Here is a 23,384-nt window from a genome sequence, read left to right on the forward strand (position 1 = left end):
AAGATGTACCTATATTGTATTTAAGTAAATGATTCCTTCCAGAAAGGTTTGAATAAGGGAAGAGAAAAGAATACAAAAAACACAGTACGTGCCAAGCAGCAGGACAATGCTGAGAGAAGAAAAGCAGCATACCATAGGGAGATGGGAGAAGTCTGGAACCCATGAAACAAAAAAATAAAAATATCTAAATTGATACCCTCCTTATTCAATAACTTTTTAGTTACTTCAGAATAGCTGGGAAATATTTTTTCAATGGTTTCAAGTTGCTCAAAAAGAGCTTTCTGCGACAAGAATCCTGACAATAAGGCCCTGGCCGGTTGGCTCAGTGAAAGAGTGTCGGCCTGGCGTGCAGAAGTCCCAGGCTCGATTACCGGCCAGGGTACACGGGAGTAGCACCCATCTGCTTCTCCACCCTTCCCCCCTCCTTTCTCTCTTTCTCTCTCTTCCCCTCCCACAGCCAAAGCTCCACTGGAGCAAAATTGGCCCAGGCGCTGAGGACGGCTCCATGGCCTCCGCCTCAGGTGTTAAAATGGCTCCGGTTGCAGCAGAGCAATGCCCCAGATGGGCAGAGCATCGCCCCCTAGTGGGCATGCCGGGTGGATCCCAGTCAGGCACATGTGGGAGTCTGTCTGCTAGCCCCCACTATTCGGAAATAAAAAAAAAAGAGAATCCTGATAATTAAAATGCATAACTATAGTGTTTGGGGATTTTCCTCCCTATTGAATTCTTGATACAAACAATATTAATATATACCCATTACTGAAGTTGGTAAATTAATGTGCAAAACAAATGCATACAGTCATAGTTAGAAGAGTAATGTTAGAGATTAAGGAACCCATAGCATCCAAACAAGTCAAACACTGGCTTTTGGCTACCTAAGTGAAGGTGTTCTCTGGACTACACTTCTGTTTTCCAACACAGTGACTTATTATATGCTCAAATTAGATTAGCCATTATTATAAAGCCAACAGCTCTGAGATTATAAACAGTGAAGTTTATACTACATTGTTGCCTTCATTGTGATTTATACTCTGTGGTTAAGCTAATATGAATAGCTGCTTTTCTCCCTGTCACCACTTTGAAGAAAAGGCTCAAAAGATGCTAGAAGACCGCCTGGCCAGGTGGTGGCACAGTGGACAGAGCATCGGACTGGGATGCAGAGGACCCAGGTTCGAAACCCTGAGGTCACGCAGGCTCATCCGGCTTAAGTGCAGGCTCACCAGCTTGAGCACAGGGTCGTCGGCTTGAACGCAGGGTCACTGACTTGAGGTGAGCCCAAAGGTCGCTGGCTTGAAGCCAAAGATCACTAGCTTGAGCCTGAGTTCGCTAGTTTGAGCAAGGGGTCCACTCGGTCTGCTAGAACCCTCCCCACCCCCCCATCAACACACATATGAGAGAGCAGTCAGTAAACAACGGAGGTGCTGCAACGAAGAATTGATGGTTCTCATCTCTCTCCTTTCCTGTCTGTCCCTATCTGTCCCCATCTCTCTCTGTCACCAAGAAAAAAAAAATTTATGCAAAAGACCAACTTGGTACCTCTCTATTAAGGCTCAGCATTTGGACAATGGAAAATCCTATTCTATGAAAGTGGATATAAAAGACCCTAAATATTTTGCATATTGATCATCTGGATTTTATTACATAGGTCACACACCTCTAGAATTCTAAGTGCTAAATTGATAACTGGAACAAAAAATGGTGAGTAATAATGTAACCATCTTTGGGAATGTATTATAATGGACATTTAGCTTAAATATAATCAGATAATAATAAACTGGTAATAGAACAGAAATATTCATGGAGCATCGGCTATGCACAAGACTATTCTAGTCCCTATAAAATGAATTTCAGTGAGTCATATAAAATACATACTTTTTCTTGTTAAAAGATAATGATAACTTTTCCAAATTAATAGTTTCAAAATTCTACCCGTTCAGATTTCACTACAAGCATTCACAAAAAAACCCAAATCAGTTAGCTAGATATGTACATAGTACTTATGTGACACATAACATAGTTTTTATAGGAAAGAGCATATCACACCATAAATTAGAAAATTATATTGCACAATGAACAGAACTGCTTTTGAAAATCACTGAGATATCACAGAATAGATTGCATAATAGAGTGCAAAAAGGGAAAGGGAAGCCAGGAGACAAGGATTCCAGCCATATCACTCTCAACCTAGTATAAACTTCAGTATGTCGCTTAACATCTTCACGAAATCATGTTTGTGTAACATGAGTTTCAATATATAAGGTTTCTTAAAAGGGTGGTTCACCTCTAGAGTTCTGTGATTCTAAAGTCATTACCCAGTAGCATAAATCGAGTTAATACCTCATGTATGTGATAGTGTTAGGGAAGCCTCTATCACTTCCTTTCTGGATTGTCCTGGGCTACAATGCTGAGGTTAACAGATTAGGATTTTTCCAGAAGTCAAGTAGTTCTGCACTTAAGATTTCAGAAAAAACAATTAGATGGCTAAGGCCTTTTTTCTTTTCCCTTTTTTTTTTTTTGTATTTTTGTATTTTTCTGAAGCTGGAAACGGGGAGAGACAGTCAGACAGACTCCCGCATGTGCCCGACCGGGATCCACCCAGCACGCCCACCAGGGGGCGACGCTCTGCCCACCAGGGGGCGATGCTCTGCCCTTCCGAGGAGTCGCTCTGTTGCGACCAGAGCCACTCTAGCGCCTGGGGCAGAGGCCAAGGAGCTATCCCCAGAGCCCGGGCCATCTTTGCTCCAATGGAGCCTCGCTGAAGGAAGGGAAGAGAGAGACAGAGAGGAAGGAGAGGGGGAAGGGTGGAGAAGCAAATGGGCGTTTCTCCTGTGTGCCCTGGCCGGAAATCGAACCCGGGACTTCTGCATGCCAGGCTGACGCTCTACCACTGAGCCAACCGACCAGGGCCTCTTTTCCCTTTTTTAAAAACAAGTTCTACACTATCATCTTTAATTAACTGATATCCCAGATATCAGAATCCTTTGAATAAAGGTAATTTTAAAACATGTAAATTTATAATAAAGTACATTAGTAATTTTGAACATTTTATTAAAAATTTCAGAAAAAGTTTCATCGAAAATATGGTCAATATACTACAAAGCTGTAATAAATTATACAAATCAGAAACAATTATGCAGCAAAAATAACTTTACTTACTTCCTTCTAACGACTTTCTGTAATTCACATTAGTATTGCCTGGCAATTTAGGGACAAACCTATAAACGTGAGTTTTACTAATCCAGCTCCAACCACCATATCCTGTTACTCTGTATTCCTCTCCTTTTTGTTTCCAAACCTGATGTAAATAAAAACATTCTGATTAAACAAGAATGAGAATGCGTATAAAGCACATACAGTTTTATACACTTTTACCAAACAAAATCAACAGGCAGGCAAATTAAATTTACCGATTTTATTTTCACTGAGAATCAGATTCATGAAAACTTAATTTTTCTTTCTGATAGAAAAAATATAACAGAATTTTACAGTTGTATGACAATTTCAACAAAGTGTCATAATAACCCACCTATATTCTAGTAAGATAAACTGATGCTTATTAAATTGCCAGAAAGATTACTTCATTCCAACTATATTTAAAATCTGTGTCACATGTAAAACAAATTATTAATTATTCAAGGTTGCAGAATAAAAGTTTCAGAAATGGCTAACACTGGGTTAAAAGTTTACAAGTAAAATTACCTGATGTTTAACTGGAAATGTGTATTTTACCCATGTAGCTTGTTGCATTGTTTCTTCCTCTTCTTGTTTCTTCTCCTTTTTTTTTACTTTCTCTTTCTCTTCTCTTTCAATTGATGTCATCCTGTGTAATCTAAGAATATAAGAATACAAAGACAGAATTACATATAACTTTGAAAAACACACAATACAAAATAAAGTGCTGAAAATTAGAAAGACAAAAACAGAATGGTTAGATATAATCCACAACCCAGATAGTCCCCTCTCAGAAAAATAAGTAGACGTATAATTCACGTAACAGGAAAAATCAAATAATACAGGAAGGCAAAACAAAACATGCTATGCTTCCCACAGGAAATACTCATTTTTGCCTGACCAGTGGTAGCACAGAGGTTAGAGCCTTGACCAGGTTTAAAACTCCAAAGTCACCAGCTTGAGCGCAGGGTCGTCAGCTTGAGTATGGGATCATCAACGTGATCCCATGGTTGCTGGCGTGAATCCAAAGGTCACTAGCTTGAAGCCCAAAGTCGCTGGCTTGAGCAAGGGGTCACTGGCTCAGCCAGAGTTCCCTGTCCAGGCATGTATGAGAAGCAATCAATGAACAACTAAAGTGACACAACTACTCATCTCTCTCCCCTCCTGTCTCTATCAGCAAAAATTTTTTAAAATAATAAAAATAAAAAAGGAAAAAAAATAGTCATTTATGAATTATTCCTGAAATATTTCATACTTATACCACATTTACACAAAAGGGGTATGAAATTATAAACACAACTACCTGGCTGTGCTTTGGGAGATCTCTCCATGCGAGAAGATACAGATCTTTTAAAAAATGAAATAATGTACCACTGTATGGATAGACTATAATTTATTAAACCAGTTCCCTATTAAAGGAATGCCTTATTTCCTTCACCTTAAGTAAGACCAACAAATCTAAAAACTTTTATCAACCAGTATTTCTGATATTCTCTAGCACTGGGATTTTGAAGCCTTCACATGGTTCACACTAACAAAGATTTCAGGCTTCATACATCCAGAGAGAAGGGATGTCTCCTGCTTTGGGCACGAGGAAGGGCAGTGGAGACAGGACAACACTGTTAGGCATCATCATTAGGCGTAGGATATAAGCCACACTTTTTTTCTCAGGCCAGAAAACAGGTATCACTGCACCCAGCAGTAAGGGAACGGGGCAGGCCTATGGTGAAGCACTACATTAAGGTGTTTTTTTTATATGTTCATGAATATGACTATGAACAGGGACATTAAATGAGACCTAAACAGAGAGGAGATCCTGTCTCTCTTGAGAGCTCCAAAGGTAGAATTGTTTATCGCGCTCTACCCAGCTGTAACTGCGTAAAAAGACTAAAGAGATCTTTTGTCAACTTGGAGGATGGAGGTGCTAATAAGTTGTGAGAGATTTAATTCTTTTTATCTCCATCTTTCCACCAAAAACTTCCAATCAATCTTCTCTTTCAAGAATGCTTTGTGACCCTGTAACTATATAATCCCAGAATCTAGCTAGCCTCCCCAGGCTAAAAGAACTCATACTAATTAACCGCACACAATTAGTACAGCAAACGTTCTTCCTTCTCTCAGTTAATGGGAAAAGAGGAGAAAAAGAGTGGGTTCTTACCAGGAACTAACTCACTGACTCAAACACAATCAATCTGCCACCACTCTCAGAAGCAGGGAGTACAGCAAGCCCTGTATGCAGAGCATTTTGGATAACAGGACAGGCTCAGCCCAGCAGAGAAAGAAGGGGGTGACTGAGGACCACATAGGATCTCTCAACCAAGCTTCTGTGGGCCCAGCTTTAAATACCTCTGCAAGGTCAAGTCCAACACAGTGACTGATCCATCTACACAGACAGCGACCGGGGATGGCACACTATGTGCGAAGCATAGTGCAGGGACACTCGGGGGCTCACCACTGGGCGGAATGCTCTGCTTGGGCTCTTGTAGTTCCCAAGGGAAACAGATCCAGTTACATCACCGAAGGCTAAAATGCTGCAGAAGCCAAGGCAGTGAGGTGGATTGTAGCTAACCTGTGATGTTAGCTAATCCAGAGTAAATTCTATTATTTTTTCACTGCGACCAAAACAATCCTCCTAAGAAAAGGCAGCAACAAAGGAGCTCCAAAGGAGTTCAACTCCTCTTGAGTGAACAGAACGCTCAGCAACTTCTGCCAGCCTGTGGGCCTCAGGCAGGACGCTCTATCAGCCGGGAGAGACCATGCCACCTCTGCTGCCCCTCCACACTAGTAGACACACGGGTGCCAGGTATTCCTTCCGCATCTCCCCGCTTCAACTGACCAGGAGTATGGACTCCACTTGAACTCCAATCCCAACCTCCATGTGGTACCCAGGGTTTTGTCATGTGTGCTTGCTGTTACAAACAAAGCTACCATAAGGATTGTTTCCTGCCTTTCTTAATCAACTTGAAAAGTATGCCCAAGCCCTGGCCGGTTGGCTCAGTGGTAGAGCGTCGGCCTGGCGTGCGGGGGACCCGGGTTCGATTCCCGGCCAGGGCACATAGGAGAAGCGCCCACTTGCTTCTCCACCCCCCCCCTTCCTCTCTGTCTCTCTCTTCCCCTCCTGCAGCCAAGGCTCCATTGGAGCAAAGATGGCCCGGGCGCTGAGGATGGCTCCTTGGCCTCTGCACCAGACGCTAGAGTGGCTCTGGTCGCGGCAGAGCCACGCCCCGGAGGGGCAGAGCATCGCCCTCTGGTGGGCGTGCCAGGTGGACCCCGGTTGGGTGCATGCGGGAGTCTGTGTGACTGTCTCTCCCAGTTTCCAGCTTCAGAAAAATACAAAAAGTATGCCCAAATGTTCCCCAGTGCTGGGATGGCAAATTCCAATGGTTCCTGCACTTAAAATGCTGACAGTACCAAACTGCTCTTCAGAACCACATGGCTGTAGATTATAAAGCCACCCTACTTCCCCACACCTTCACTCAAGTTAGCGCCAAACTTCTAAACTGAGAGGTAATAAATATTATCCCCATTGTTTAGAGTTACAGTTCTTTAATTATGAGAGAAGTAACCTTTATTTTTTTAATGTCTACTGGCCTTTCACATTTATTTTTCTGCAAAATGCCTGTTCAAATCCTTTGTCTTGTCTGTACTGGACTATTAGTCCTTTTCACTTATAAAAGATCTTTGTCAATTAAGGAAAGTTTCCATTTGTGGTGCAAATGTTTCTCTCAGTTTGTCATCTGTCTTTTGAGTTTGATTACATTATTATTTTTCCACTCAGAATTTTAAATACATAGATCCACTTTTCTCCTCTATGGCATCTGGGTTTTATATCTGTTTAAAAAAAGAAAGTATCACAACAAAAACACAAATTAATTGATGATTTATTGAAATTTTGTTTTTATTGTTTTTCAGAGTTGTTTTTTGAAAATCTCCATTTATCTAAATGTTTTAGCTGAAGCAGAGCTAGTTGATCATTTCTCTAAACCAGCCCTGCCCTCTTTCCTTCCCTGGCTGCAACGCTATCACAATGAGATTCCCACGTGTGCAGGTCTATTTCTGAATTCTCTGTTTGATTCCACTGCTCTACTTCCACTGCAGTACAAATTAGTTTGATTATTGAAACTTCAAAATATGTTCTGATACCAATTCCCCCTACTTTTTAAAACAATACCTACTTCCCTTTTTCTGCACATTAATTTTTCTAGATTAAATATCAGTATCACTTTGGTCAAGTTTTCCTGCCCATGGAGGAAAAAATCCTATCCACAATGCAAATAAATATTAATTTTGATAGAATAAAGTAATTTAATATTGCCTGACCAGGCAGTGGCGCAGTGGATAGAGCGTCGGACTGGGATGCAGAAGGACCCAGGTTCGAGACCCCAAGGTCGCCAGCTTGAGCGCAGGCTCATCTGGCTTGAGCAAAAAGCTCACCAGCCTGGACCCAAGGTCGCTGGCTCCAGCAAGGAGTTACTTGGTCTGCTGAAGGCCCCCGGTCAAGGCACATATGAGAAAGCAATCAATTAACAACTAAGGTGTCGCAACGAAAAACTGATGATTGACGCTTCTCATCTCTCTCCGTTCCTGTCTGTCTGTCCCTGTCTATCCCTCTCTCTGACTCTCTCTCTGTCCCTGTAAAAAATAAATATAATACATAGCATCCTTAGAAAATGTAATATACACATCTAAACATATTTTATATAAAGTATCCTTTTATACCTTTAGTAAAATTTTAATGATTCTTCATATGATTCTAAATATTTCTTGTTTAGTTTATTCCTAGTTGAGGTTTTTTGCTGTTGAGATCTTTTCATTATGATTTTTAAAAATATTGCCTGACCTGTGGTGGCACAGTGGATAAAGTGTTGACCTGAGGTCACCAGTTCAAAACTCCAAGCTTGCCTGGTCAAGGCACATATGACATTAATGCTTCCAGTTCCACCCTTCCCCCCCTAAAAGTAAATAAATAAAATAAAAAGCTTGACTAGGCAGTGGCACAGTGGATAGAGCACTGACCTGGACTCTGAGGACCAAGTTTCAAAACCACAGGTCGTCAGCTTGAGTGTGGGATTGCAGACATGACCCCATGGTCACTGGCTTGACAACAAAGGTTGCTGGCTTATAAAGCCCAAGGTCACTAACTTGGGCAAGGGATCACTGGTTCGGCTGGATCCCCCATGGCCAAGGCACATGTGAGAAAGCCATCAATAAACAACTAAAGTGCTGCAACCACGAGTTGATGCTGCTTTTCATCTCTCTCCCTTCCTGTCTCTCTGTCCCTGCCTATCTGTCTCTAAATAAACAAACAAAAAAACAAATAAGTAAAATGTAGCCAGGTAAAGAAACAGAACTTTATCAGTAACCAATACATCAAAAGCTAGTGTGTCCCATCCCAGGCAGGCATTACTTGACTTCTCTATTGTCATTTCTTTGCTTTTCTTTATGGTTTTACCTCCCATATAAGTATCTAAAATAGCATAAAGTTTGGTATTTGAAAACTCAGTACCAAGAATAAAACTAGCTACATGAGCAAAAGAGCAATATCATTGCTATTAAAAGGTTACTGGGAAAAAATTAAACTTGTCTCTGGGTCACAGTAGTTTAGAAGAGCTTCTTCTGGTGAAATCCAAGGGCAAGGTCATGAGCAAGCCCAGGAAGACACTGGGCTCACCCCACTCAAAGGATCAGGCAGACTGTGTAAACATATACTGAAGACAGAATTTGAACAGGACTGCTGCTCTACATTTCATGTTCCTGAGCCTTCTGAGGACTCTGGTGTAAACTATGACAATTCTCAGTTCTCCCCCTTCTTGTGTACAGAACCATTCATCCACCTGCATTACTGCTTCCGTGTTTTATTGGTGCTATTTTCGCTCCAGTTCCCCCTGACCCAACAGTATTATGCCTTAAAAAAAAACAACCTCCCTATCCCATGCTTTTAGTAGAGTTCAGCAGGAAGCAAACTTAAATATGTTTATTCAATTTGTTATTTTAAACTCAGAACTCCCACTGTATTTTTTACATCGTTATTATTTATATACATAAAAATCTATTTCTCAGCCCTGGCAGGTGGCACAGTGGCATAGTGGCATTCAGTGTCGTCCCAGAGCAAACCCTGGATTGCCAGTACAAACCCTGGTCAGGCCATGATAAGAAGCAATGGGTGCACAACTAAGTAGAACAAGTTGATGTTTCTCTCTCTTTCTCTTTCTCTCTCTCTCCCCTCCTTTCTCTATTTCAAAAAAAGAAAAACAGCCTGACCAGGCAGTGGTGTAGTAGATAAGAGGGTCAGACTGGGATGCAGAGGACCCAGGTTTGAAACCCAAAGGTCGCCAGCTTGATCACGAGATCATCTGGTTTGAGCAAGGTTCATCAGCTTGAGCCCAAGGTCACTGACTTGAGGGGTCACTCAGTCTGCTGTAGCCTCCCAGTCAAGGCACATATGAGAAAGTAATCAATAAAGAACTAAGGTGTCGCAACAAAGAATTGATGCTTCTCATCTCCCTCCCTTCCTATCTGTCTGTCCCGATCTGTCCCCCTCTCTATGTAAAAAAAAGAAAAACAAAAACAACACCTATTTTCAGTATTATGGCCACTTTACTTCATTTTCATAGTTTCTGACAGTTTTTCAGTCAATTTTCTTGGGTTTTCTAAGGATATAATTAGATCAACTGCATAATAACTGTGCCTATATCTGCCAATATATATTTAACTTCTCTTGACAAACTGATCTGGCTAATATTTTTTTTAAATGTTAAAAGATAGGTCTGACCAGGCAGTAGCGCACCGGATAGAGCATCGGACTGGAACGCGGAGGAACCAGGTTTAAAACCCCAAGGTCACTGGCTTGAGTGCTGGCTCACCAGCTTGAGTGTAGGGTCATTGGCTTGAAGCCCAAGGTCACTGGCTTGAGCAAGGGGTTACTCACTCTGCTACAGCCTCCCAGTCAAGGCACATATGAGAAAGCAATCATTGAACAACTAAGGTGCCACAACAAAGAATTGATACTTCTCATCTCTCTTCCTTCCTGCTGTCTGTCCCTATCTGTCCCTTTCTCTAACTCACTCTCTGTCTCTATCAAAAAGAACAGGTAAATTATAACAGTGGGATAGCAGTGGTAGCTGGAATGTTTCTTTTGAACCATGTGAGTGTTAATGGGAATGCCTAAAGAGTTTCACCATAAAGCATGATGATTTTGTTTGAAATACATCTTTATGGAAAAAAAAACAAAACAAAAACAAGAAGAAATAATTCCTATTTACTAAGTTTTTTTATTTTATTTGTTTATTTTTTGTGGCAGAGACCGAGTTAGAGAAAGGGACAGATAAGGACAGACAGACAGGAGGAGAGAGAGATGAGAAACATCAATTCTTCGTTGCAGCTCCTTAGTTGTTCATTAATTCATTTCTCTATGTGCCTCATAGACTGGGGGGCTACAACTGACAGAGTGACCCCTTGCTCGAGCCAGTAACCTTGGGCTCAAGCTGGCGACCTCGGGATCTCGAACCTTGGTCCTCCACATCCCAGTCTGACACTGTATTCACTGCGCCACCACCTGGTCAGGCAATTTACTAAGCTTTTTAAAATGATATAATAATGAGCTTCTATCTTGTTAATAAACAAATACCTTATTGGAATCTAATGAAATGATCAACCTTTTGTTTCTCTGTTGTTTTAAGATAGCATGGTATTAATAATCTCCTAAGAATGGACAAGTCTTCATGACTAAGGGAAGCCAATTTAGCTATGGTTTATTAATCTTTGAATTTATTCCAAAATATATTTCCTAATGTTTTGTTTAAGATTTTCTGAATGCAGATGTATTTGTTATTGATTCATCAATAGCAAATATTAATAAAGAGGACAAGGCTAGCCCGACTGGTGATAGGGCAGTGGACAGAGTGTCAACATGGGATGCTAAGGTCTCAGGCTCAAAACCTGAGGTTGGCCTGACCTGTGGTGGCACAGTGGATAAAGCGTCGACCTGGAATGCTGAGGTTGCCGGTTCAAAACCCTGGGCCTGCCCGGTCAAGGCACATATGGGAGTTAATGCTTCTTGCTCCTCCCCCCCTTCTCTCTCTCTCTCTCTTCTCTAAAAAAATGAATAAATAAAAATTATAAAAAAAATTTAAAAAAAAAACACATCCTGAGGTCACTGGCACTCGCCTGGCTCATCTGGCATGGGCTCACCACCTTGAGTGTGGGGTTGCTGGCATGAGCATAAGCATCATAGGCATTATCCCATGGTCGCAGGCTTGAACCCAAGGTCAATGGCTTAAAGCTCAAGGTTGCTGGCTTGATCAAAAGGTTCTTGCTTGGCTGGTGACCCCTAGTCATGGCACATATGAGAAGCAATCAATTAACCAAAAAAAGTGCCACAAGTATGAGTAGATGCTTCTTATCTCTCTCCCTTCCTCTCAGTCTCTTAGTCAAAAAAAAAAAGAAAAGAAAAGAAAAGACAGGGTTATAATTTTTTATTTACCTATTCATCTATTTCTATTTATTAAGTTTTATACTAACAGAAATAATCTAAGATTTCCTTCCTTTCCTATTTTGTGGAAGAGTTTAAACAGAATTGTTTTCTGAAACTTAACTTCCTTATGAAGCCCTCTGGTCCTGCCCACTTCCAGTGATAGCCTTTGAACTGAACCAGAAATCTTCTCCCTGCCTGGCAAGAGTATGGCTGGTGCCCTACTCAGTTCAACGACTGAGATTAGTGGGGCTCCACCTCCGCAAGCTCTTCTCCTACTCAAAAGCAGGAGCCCAGTGGGCCCCTTTTTCTGTGATGGAAGAAGCCTGAGTACTGTATGTTAGTGGACCCTGTGAAGGTTTAAATCCCTAGTACCAGCGAGAGAATCACAAATATCGGTTGGTATGTACCATTTTCTATTCTTGATATTGGCTACTTGTGCTTTCTCTTTTTTTTCCTTTTCCTGCTAATTTCATAAGAGGTTTGAAAGTTATAATAGTATCTAAAGTAAGTTTATTTTCTACTTCATCAAACACATTTTTGATATCCCTTAATATCAAATATATATTTAGTATTCCTTTCTTTGGGAAGATTGAAGATGCCAACAGACTAGGCAGATGCACAGACTCCCAGCTCACACCATCAAACTGGATTACAAATTAATTTAGGAACAATCAGTGTGAAAAACCAACTTTGGACTAAAAGAAAAGGTCTCAAAAACCAAGGAACAAAGAAGAAGCCACACTGAACCTGTTAGGGAGTACAGAGTTGTGGTGGAAGCTTCTTTGTTTCCAGGAGCAAAGGGGGGGGAGGAGTGAGGCTGAGAGCTCAGAAGGGCTCTCATTACAAGGAGAAGAGAAGAAAATATCGCTCACAGACACTTGCCTAGGGACCTGGGGCTGAGAGGACTGGCCTGTCTTCCTAAAGGAAAGTGGGGAGAGAGATAGACCGTGAGGGGCAGAGGAATGCATGGGATGACCAGAGAGGCTTACTCATCCAGTGCAGAGGCGGCCATAGCTGGAGGAGGCGTTGATCCCTCCACACAGCACAAGCCTAAAGTGGTTCCGGGTGACCCACCTCCAGAAAGCTCCCAGCTCCAATCAGCCCAAAAAGACACAGCTGAAAACAGGAAGTGGGGAGGAGGGGCAGTAACTCAGGTCTCCAGGGAGATCTGAGATACACCTCCCCCTACTGCAGCTGAGAAAGCACCCCCCCCCAGAGCAGCTGGCAGAACAGCCTTCAGAGTCTCAGAGGTTCCACCTTCTGCATGCCTGGATACAGTTTCAAATAAGCCCCCTGCTGAGATCAGTAAACAAGATTTCCACTGAGTTAAGAAAACTGAGAAACAAACAAACAAATCAAATCAAGACTTCAAAGCCGCTCTACTAGGTAAAAAGACCACAACTGGAAGAAGCCTACAAGCCACACAGAGAATAATGGGAAGGCAGAGAAGCATAAATCATATGCTTCAACAAAACAAATGCTCAGAAAAAGTCCTGGATAAAATGGAAGAAATCAAATTACCAGATGTAGAGTATAAAATAATGATTATTAGGATGCTTAAGGATCTCAAAGCTACAATGGATGGACTTAATGAACATCTCAATAAGAAATTGTAAGCATCAAAAAGGACATGGAAATCAAAAAGAAGAAACAGACGGAAATGACAAACAAATATCAGAAATGAAGAGTACACTAAAAGAATTAAAAGTAGGCTGGATGAAGTGAGGACAGAATCAGCGACTTAGAGGAAAAGATAAGCGAAAGCACGGAAGCAGAACAGCAAAAAAAAGAGGATCAAAACATCTGAGAAAATTCTAAGAGAGCTCTGTGACAACATGAAGAGAAACAATATCTGTATAATGGAGGTTCCTGAAGGAGAAGAGAAAAAACAAGGACTAGAGAATCTCTGAAAAAATTATAGCTGAAAATTTCCCTAAACTGATGCAGGAAACAGTCACACAGATATAAGAAGCATAGAGAACCCCATTAAAAAAGAACCCAAACAGACCCACACCAAGACATATCATAATCAACATACCAAAGCTAAGAGATAAAGAAAGAATATTAAAAGCTGTAAGGGAAAAACCTACAGAGGAAACCTAAGTCAATCACCTACAAAGAAAACTCCATAAGTATGACATCCAACTTCTCAACAGAAACACTTGAGGCCAGAAGGGATTGGCAAAAAATATTTAAAGAAAATGAAGAACAAGAACCTAGAACCAAGACTTCTCTATCCAGCAAGACTATCATTTAAAATTGAAAGAGAAATATAAAAAGCTTCCCAGAAAACAAAACAAAACAAAAAACCACAACAACTCAAGGAATTCATCACAACCAAACCAATGCTGCAATATATGTTAAGGGGCCTACTGTAGACAGAACAAAGTGGGGGGAGGAATATATATATAGTAAAAGAGGAATGTAGATTTAAAGAAAAAATGGCACTAAACAACTATATATCAATAATAACTTTAAATGTAAATGGATTAAATGCTCCAATCAAAAGACATAGAGTAGCTGAATGGATAGAAAACAGAACCCATACAGATGCTGTCTACAAGAGACCCACCTCAAAACAAAAGATACACATAGACTAAAAGTAAAAGAATGGGAAAAAATATTTCATGCAAATGGAAATGAAAGAAAAGCTGGGGTAGCAATACTGATAACTGACAAAATACACTTTAAAACAAAGACTATAGTAAGGGATAAAGAATACATAATGATCTATTCATAATGAACCTCTATTATGCAGATAGATAATGATAGAGGGAGCAATCCAACAGGAAGAGATAACCATTACAAATATCTATGCACCTAATATAGGAGCACCTAAATATATAAAGCAGATTTTGATGGACATAAAGGGAGAGATCAACAGCAATACTATAATAGTAGGGGATTTTAATACCCCACTAAAATCAAAGGATAGATCCTCAAGAAAGAAAATTAACAAAGAAACAGCAGAATTAAGGGACACACTAGATCAACTGGATTTAATAAATATCTTCAGAACCTTTCACCCTAAAACAGCAGAATATACATTCTTTTCAAGTGTACATAGTACATTCTCTAGGATAGACCACATATTAGGGCATAAAATGAGTCTCAACAAACTTAAGAAGATTGAAACCATATCAAGCACCTAAATCAACTACAATAGAAAAACTGAAAACACTGCAACACTTGGAAACTAAATAGCATGTTATTAAATAATGAATGGATCAACAATGAGATCAAGGAAGAAATAAAAAATTTCCTTGAAACAAATGAAAATGAGCATACAACAACTCAAACTCTGTGGGACACAGCAAAAACAGTCCTGAGAGGCAAGTTCATAACATTACAGGTATACCTTAAGCTAGAAAAAGCTCAAATAAAAAACTTAATCCTGCAACTGAAAGAACTAGAAAAAGAACAGTAAGTAAAGTCTAGAGGAAGTAGAAAGAAGGAAATAATAAAGATCAGAGTGGAAATAAATGACATAGTGACTAAAAAAACAATACAGAGAATCAATGAAACCAAGAGCTACTTCTTTGAAAAAGTAAACAAGATCGATGAACCCTTAGCCAGTCTCACCAAAAAAAAAAAGAGAAAGGATTCAAATAGATAAAATTAGAAATGAGGGTGGAGAAGTAACAACAGACACAGCAGAAATAAAAAGGATTGAAAGAAAATACTATGAAGAATTGTATGCCAAAAAATTAAGACAACCTAGGTGAAATGGACAAATTCCTTGAAAAATATAATCTTTCAAAAATCAACCTGGAAGAATCAGAAAACCTAAATAGACCACTTACAACAAATGAGATAGAAACAATTATCAAAAAACTCCCAACAAACAAAAGCCCTGGGCCAGATGGCTTCAAAGACAAATTCTACCAAATATTCAAAGAACTAACTCCTATCCTTCTGAAACTATTTCAAAATATTCAAGAGGAGGGAAAAATTCCAAGCTCCTTTTATGAGGCGAGCATAATTCTGATTCCAAAACCAGGCAAAGACAACACAAAGAAAGAAAACTATAGGCCGATATCCCTGATGAATTTAGATGCTAAAATTCTCAACAAAATATTAGCAAACCAGATCCAGCAATGCATGAAAAAAATCATACATCATGATCAAGTGGGATTTATTCTGGGGAGGCAAGGCTGATACAATATTCACAAATCAATCAATGTGATTCATCACATAAACAAAAGGAAGTACAAAAACCACATGATAATATTAATAGATGCAGAAAAAGCATTTGATAAAATCCATCACCCTTTTATGATCAAAACTCTCAGCAAAGTGGGAATATAGGGAACATACCTCAACATGATAAAGGCCACCTATGACAGGCCCACAGCCAACACCATACTCAATGGGTAAAAGTTAAAAGCAATCCCCTTAAGATCAGGAACACGGTAGGGGAGCCCCCTTTCACCACTCTTATTCAATATACTTCTGGAAGTCCTAACCACAGCAATCAGACAAGAAGAAGAAATAAAAGGCATCCAAATTGAAAAAGTAGAAGTAAAACTATCATTATTTGCTGATGATATGATACTGTGCATAGAAAACCCTCAAGTTGCAAACTACTGGACCTGATAAATGAATTCAGCAAGGTGTCAGGATATAAAATTAATACTCAGAAATCAGAGGCCTTTTTATTCACTAACAATGAACTGTCAGAAAGAAAAATTAACAAAACAATTCCCTTCACTATTGCAACAAAAGAAGCAAAACACCTAGGAGTAAATTTAACTAAGGTTAAAGACTTGTACTCGGAAAATTATATAACATTGATAAAAGAAATCAAGAAAGATACAAACAAGTGGAAGCATATACCATGTTCATGGTTAGGAAGAATCATTAAAATGTCCATATTATCAAAGCCATTTATAAATTCAATGTAATTCCTATTAAAATACCAAGGACATACTTCAAAGATATAGAACAAATATTCCAAAAATTCATATAGAACTAAAAGAGAACACGAATAGCCTCAGCAATCTTGAAAAGGAAGAATTAAGTGGGTGGTATCACACTTCCAGACGTCAAGTTATACGACAAGGCCATTGTACTCAAAACAGCTTGGTACTGGCATAAGAACAAGCATATAGATCAATGGAACAGAACAGAGAACCCAGAAATAAACCTGCACCTTTATGGACAATTGATATTTGACAAGGGTGGTAATAGCATACAATGGAGTAAAGACAGTCTTTTTAACAAATGGTGTTGGGAAAATTGGACAGCTATCTGCTAAAAAATAAAACTAGACCACCAACTTACACCATTCACAAAAATAAACTCAAAATGGATAAGACTTAAATGTAAGTCGTGAAAACATAAGCATCTTAGAAGAAAACATAAGCAGTAAGCTCTCCAACATCTCTCGCAGCAATATATTTGCTGATTTATCTAAACACGCAAAGGAAATAAAGGACAGGATGAACAAATGGGATTATAGCAAACTAAAAAGCTTTTGCACAGCTAAAGACAATATGAACAAAATAAAAAGGCAAACCACACAATGGGAGAACATATTCGACAATATGTTTGATAAGGGGTTAATAACCAAAATTTATAAAGAACTTGTAAAACTCAACACTAGGAAGATAAACAATCCAATCAAATAATGGGCAAAGGCCCTGGCCGGTTGGCTCAGCGGTAGAGCGTCGGCCTAGCGTGCGGAGGACCCGGGTTCGATTCCCGGCCAGGGCACACAGGAGAAGCACCCATTTGCTTCTCCACCCCTCCACCGCACTTTCCTCTCTTGTCTCTCTCTTCCCCTCCCGCAGCCAAGGCTCCATTGGAGCAAAGATGGCCCGGGCGCTGGGGATGGCTCTGTGGCCTCTGCCTCAGGCGCTAGAGTGGCTCTGGTCGCAACATGGCGACGCCCAGGATGGGCAGAGCATCGCCCCCTGGTGGGCAGAGCGTCGCCCCATGGTGGGCATGCCGGGTGGATCCCAGTCGGGCGCATATGGGAGTCTGTCTGACTGTCTCTCCCTGTTTCCAGCTTCAGAAAAATGAAAAATAAATAAATAAATAAATAAATAAATAATAATGGGCAAAAGAAATGAATAGACACTTCTCCAAAGAGGACATACAGATGGCCAATAGGCATATGAAAAAATGCTCAACATCACGAATCATTAGAGAAATGCAAATTAAAACCACAATGAGATATCATCACAGCAGTCAGAATAGCGCTCATCAACAAAACAACATATAACAAGGGATGGTGAGGATGTGGAGAAAATGGAATCCTCCCGCACTGCTGGTAGGAATGCAGACTGGTGCAGCCACTGTGGAAAACAGTTTGGAGATTGCTCAAAAAATTAAAAATCGAACTACCTGTTGACCCAGCCATTCCACTTGTAGGAATATATCCCAAAAACACCACATCAATGACTGAAAAGGAAAAATACACCCCTTTTTGGCAGCATTGTTCACAATAGCGAAGATCTGGAAACAGCCCAAATGTCTGTCAGTGGACGAGTGGATTAAAAAGCTGTGGTACATACACACAATAGAATACTATGGGGCCATGAAAAAGAAGGAAATATTAATTTTTGTGACAACATGGATGGAACTAGAAACTATTACGTTAAGTGAAATAAGCCAGGCAGAAAAAGAAAAATATCATATGACCTCACTCATTTGAGGAATCCAAGGAACAATATGAACTAAGGAGCGGAATAGAGACAGAGATGGGATCAAAGGATCCAGAAGCAAAGGGGATAATAGAATGATAGGATGGAAGGAGAGCAGAAAAACAAATCCTGGAGGGAAGGGGGGAGGGCGTTACAGAGATGGGGACAAGGGGGATGTACTGGGGAACATGGGGGAGGGAAGGATGTATTGGGGAAGACACTAGAATCCATGTAAACACAAATTAATTTTTAAAAACTATTCCTCTCTTTGGGATGATGTCTTGAGATTTATGCCTAGCTAATTCATTTATACTTTTTATTTTGTAATGTTAACATTGAAGGCTACCAATTTCCCCTGGGTACTCTCTAGTTACAACCCTAAAATTTCAATATATATAGTATTCTCACTAACTTTGAATTATAATGTTTTCTAATTCTCATTATGGCTTTTTTTTGACCATCAGCTATTTAGAGGTATATTTCTTAGGTTTCAACCATATAGTCCTTGCACTGCTTTAAACTTTTACCACAAATGTCCATGTTTTAAAAATTTACATATATGGAATCATACCCCATGTGTTTTTTCACTCTGTTGTACATGGATGAGATTCAATCTCACTGACACTTGTTGCTCTAGTTTGTCACTGCTGTGGAACCACACCACAATTTAACAATTTAAACAGGCCTGATTTATGGGCATTTAGGAGTTGTTACCAAGGTTTCACAACTACAAAACATTATAAAAAATTATTTGTCTACATGTTTTCATATATACATGTAAGGTTTTGCTAAGGTGTTTAGTTAGAAGTAGAAACGCATTTTCAACCTTGTTTTGACCAAATTTTTCTCTAAAATGCTTGCAGTAACCATTATTCTAGTTGCTTTTTTATCAGCAATGTCTACTTAGCTTAAGCACTGTCTCTGTTATCATAGGAAGAATTAAGTCCATTCCATTTGCTGAAGCCTCTACTGGTAGCAGCAGTTACATTCAAAATAGGAGAAAGAAAAGAAAGAAGAAAAATGTATCCATAAGATTTATATGGGGAAAACACCAAAGAAAACTGAGAGCAATCCTTAGCAGATGAAAAATGGTTAGTGGCAGAGCCTGATCAGGAGGTGGCACAGTGGACAGAGCATCGGATTGGGACGCAAAGGATCCAGGATCGAAACCCCAAGGTCACCAGCTTGAGTGCAGGCTCACCAGCTTGAGCATGGGGTCACTGGTTTGAGCCAGGGGTCACTAACTCAGCTGGAGCCTCTTTGTCAAGGCACATATGAGAAAGCAATCAATGGACAACTAAGGAGCCGAAACAAATAATTGATGCTTTTCATCTCTCTCCTTACTGCCTGTCTTTCTCTGTCTCTCTCTCTCTCTGTCTCTCTTGCTAAAAACAAGGAAAAAAATATTTTTTCATTATAAAATAAAACACATGCACTGGCCAGGTAGCTCAGTTAGAGCTCGATCCTGACACACCAAGGCTGAGGGTTCGATCCTGAATCAGAGCACATGCAAGAATCAACTGATGAATGCATAATTAAGTGAAATAACAATTCAATGTTTCTCTCCCTTCCTCTCTCTCTAAAATCAATCAATAATAATTTTTTTAAAAAAGCTACTGGTGGATAGCTGTAGCTTAAATAACAAACTGTAGCTTGAATAACTGCTTAAATAACAAAATTTTATTTAAGCCCTGGCCTGATAGCTTGGTTAGAGCATTGTCTCGAAGCACAGAGGTTGCCGGTTCGATCCCTGATCAGGGCACATACCGAAACAGAACAATGTTCCTGTCTCTCTCTCCCTCTCTCCCCCCTTCCTCTCTCTCTAAAAATCAATGAAATAAACACTAAAAAAAAAGAAATTTATCTTTAAAAAATTATTTTAAAAAATAATAAAACAGATGTTGAAAGCAATACAAAGCTATATTCATATTTTTTAAATGACAATGTTATATACCTTGGATTGAGCCCTGTAGGTAGAATGATTTTTACTTTTCACGCCATACTAATTCATATTTTTATCATAAGCTTGTATTAGTTTTGTACTAATAACTATTTTAAATTGATTATTATCTATTTAAATAATAAATTGTTATTATTTATTGAATAGCTGAATAGCTTGATTGGTTAGAGCAGTGGTAGTCAACCTGGCCCCTACCGCCCACTAGTGGGCATTCCAGCTTTCATGGTGGGCGGAAGTGGAGCAACAAAGTATAAATAAAAACATAGATTTAACTATAGTAAGTTGTTTTATAAAGATTTATTCTGAAAAAATAAAAAAAAATAAAAGATTTACTCTGCCAAACAGTGAAAATCTGACATAAAGTACTTGGTAAGTAATTATTATTAAATGCTTTAACTTGCTATAACTCTGCTTTATAAATTTTATAAAGTAAAGTTACTTCCCTACTTTATAAATCACCATTACTGTGGAACCAGTGGGCAGTTAGAAAATTTTACTACTAACAGATACAAAAGTGGGTGGTAGGTATAAAAAGGTTGACTACCCCTGGGTTAGAGCATCGTTCTAAAGTGCAATGTTGCCGATTCGATTTCTAGTCAGGGCACATACAGGAACAGGTTGATGGTCCTTTCTCTCTCTCTCTCTCTCTCTCTTTTCATCTCTCACTAAAATTATTAAATAAAAAGTTTTAAAAATTAATTTTTTAGAGAAGAAACAGGTAGAGGAAGGAAGAGAGGGGTGAAGAGAGGTTAGAGGGAGAGAGAGAAAAAGAGAACATCAATTTTGGTTATTCCACTTATTTGTGCACTTACTGGTTGAATTTTGAATGTGCCCTAACTAGGGATGGAACCCTCAACCTTGGTGTGTTAGGATGATGCTCTAACTAACTGAGCTACCCAGCTAGGGCCTGTAGTAGTAACTTCTAAAAGACTAACTAAAGTTAAAGAAAGTCCCTAGGGCTACAAAATAGATTCAAGACAAAAGTTGAAAAACTGATCTTTTTTTTTTAACCATCTGCACATTTATCTACTTAGGAACTACATGACCTTTGGTCACTCAACTCTAAATAAAGCAGATGTCTAGCACAGTACCCAAAACATTCTATAATATTAAAAAATATGAGTGTTCTTTCTAGTCAATAAAGATGCTTTTTATGATAAAAATACTAATTTTCATATACTTGATCTACTTTGATATTCATTACAATCCTATATCATAAATTAGAACTAATGTTCACTCACATTTACGTCATACAGGAAGAAAACAAGGTCAATAATAATTAAGTCTTTAACACAGCCTTTTAAATACATTAACTTTCATTTTCAATAGACCAATGTTCCAAAAAGGAGTCTGATATCCCATTCACAAGGCTATGAATTCACTCACCTCGTATGTCCTAAAGATTCCCGCCATATTGGTAGCATCACAACTGGTTTAACTGCACACTCCAAAATAGCTAAAGCCAGTGCAAATTCTCTGGGTTTGCTACACATCTGAACTGCCTTGATCCAATTTGCCCTGTATTTCAGAAGGAAAAAAAATATTTCACTTCACTGATCCTAAGTTACAAGCATAAGAGTTGTAATTTATGATGCCTCTGCCTTATAGGGCATATCTTTCTAAGCTAAGAATGTATAAATATATTGCTACTGGAATTTTCTACCTCATAGAATCATAAATTTTGACCATTGGAAGGAATCTCAAAAGTCACTTAGTCCTCCAACTTCATAAACCTTCTGCAGGGTTCTTACTTTGTTTGGTCTTCACTTGATCACATGGATCAAGAGTCTGCTTTCCAAAAATCTCCCAAATGTTAGTGTTGGTTCAGTAACTTAGAAGTACACTCACATCCCTAATGTCCTCAGTGTTTTGCTGAAATATACTTCATTCGACTCATCAGTAATGACCGCATAAAGAACCCACCTGCAACGATCATTTTGTAAATATTTACTCTCGTCATAGCAGTAAATGAACCTTGGTCTCCTTTACCTGTGTGAAGCCCAATTGGGATGAAGAAAAGATGACGGGATATTATTTTCCAGTTGGGTGATAGTCAGTCTCAGCGTAGATATTGTAAGAACTTTGGACCCATGGACAGAACCATTCCATTTGAACTCTCCTGCTGGAGTTAGACAGAATTTGTGTGCAAGATGCCTTCTCTTATCATGGTCTTCTCTGTGCTGGTGCTTATTCAAAGCAAATGAATTGGTGGAATACTGATTGTGGTAGACACGATACTTCCCTTCTTGACCCAACTTAAAATAATTGTTGATATTTCCTTTCATGATCACTTCCTTTTTGGTACTCAACCGTGAAATTTCTCCTTGAGAGTTAACTACCAGCACCTACCCAAGAAAATAAAAAGATTCCATTTCTTGTATCAAATATGCTAATTTAATTACTTGCCTTTCAATAATTTATAATGTATCATTCTAAATAAGTTACAATACATCTGACTAAATTTTTCTATTATTTTTTTTATTCATTTTAGAGAGGAGAGTGAGAGACAGAGTGAGAGAGAGAGAGAGAGAGAGAGAGAAAGAGAGAGAGAAAAGGGGGAGGAGTAGGAAGCATTAATTCCCATATGTGCCTTGACCAGACAAGTGCAGGGTTTCAAATCGGCGACTTCAGCGTTTCAGGTCAACGCTTTATCCACTGCACCACCACAGGTCAGGCATGACTGAATTTTTGAAGTTTAAAAGCTAAAGCTAGTTGTTTATGTCTGACCTGTGGTGGTGCAGTGGATAAAGCATCAAACTGGAATGTTGAGGTTGCCAGTTCAAAACCCTGGGCTTGCCAGGTCAAGGCATATACAGGAAGCAACTACTATAAGTTGATGTTTCCTGCTTCTCCCCCAACCCACCCTCTCCACTCTCTAAAAATCAATAAATAAAAAATTTACAAAGCTAATTGTTTATAATTTAAAAACCAAGATACACCTGCAAAAAGAAAATTAACCTCTATTAAGTGCTTATTATAAGTCAGACACATTAAGTACTTTTATGTATCTCAAATATACACACAAAACTCTATGTGTAAATCATTCACCAATCATTATTTCCATCCTACAATACATAGGTTAACGAAAAAGGAGAAAATTAAATGTACTACTCCCCCCAAAATATTTTTTTTC

At 39.2% G+C, this 23,384-nt stretch overlaps 1 protein-coding gene across 13 annotated transcripts in view; it reads right to left on the minus strand.

Moving 5' to 3' along the window:
• BPTF (bromodomain PHD finger transcription factor) overlaps nucleotides 1–23,384 on the minus strand; it is a 178,824-nt gene that overhangs the window by 73,626 nt on the left and 81,814 nt on the right. For all 13 annotated transcript variants that reach the window (XM_066386496.1, XM_066386495.1, XM_066386492.1 and 10 more), the window contains 4 exons: nucleotides 22,241–22,596; nucleotides 21,638–21,769; nucleotides 3,700–3,829; nucleotides 3,157–3,295 (listed from right to left, as the gene is read on the minus strand). In XM_066386496.1, coding sequence (XP_066242593.1) covers nucleotides 3,157–3,295; nucleotides 3,700–3,829; nucleotides 21,638–21,769; nucleotides 22,241–22,596 — 757 coding nt within the window. The remainder of the gene's footprint in view (nucleotides 1–3,156; nucleotides 3,296–3,699; nucleotides 3,830–21,637; nucleotides 21,770–22,240; nucleotides 22,597–23,384) is intronic.

Source organism: Saccopteryx leptura, chromosome 5 (assembly GCF_036850995.1).
Source record: "Saccopteryx leptura isolate mSacLep1 chromosome 5, mSacLep1_pri_phased_curated, whole genome shotgun sequence".
NCBI lineage: Eukaryota > Metazoa > Chordata > Mammalia > Chiroptera > Emballonuridae > Saccopteryx > Saccopteryx leptura.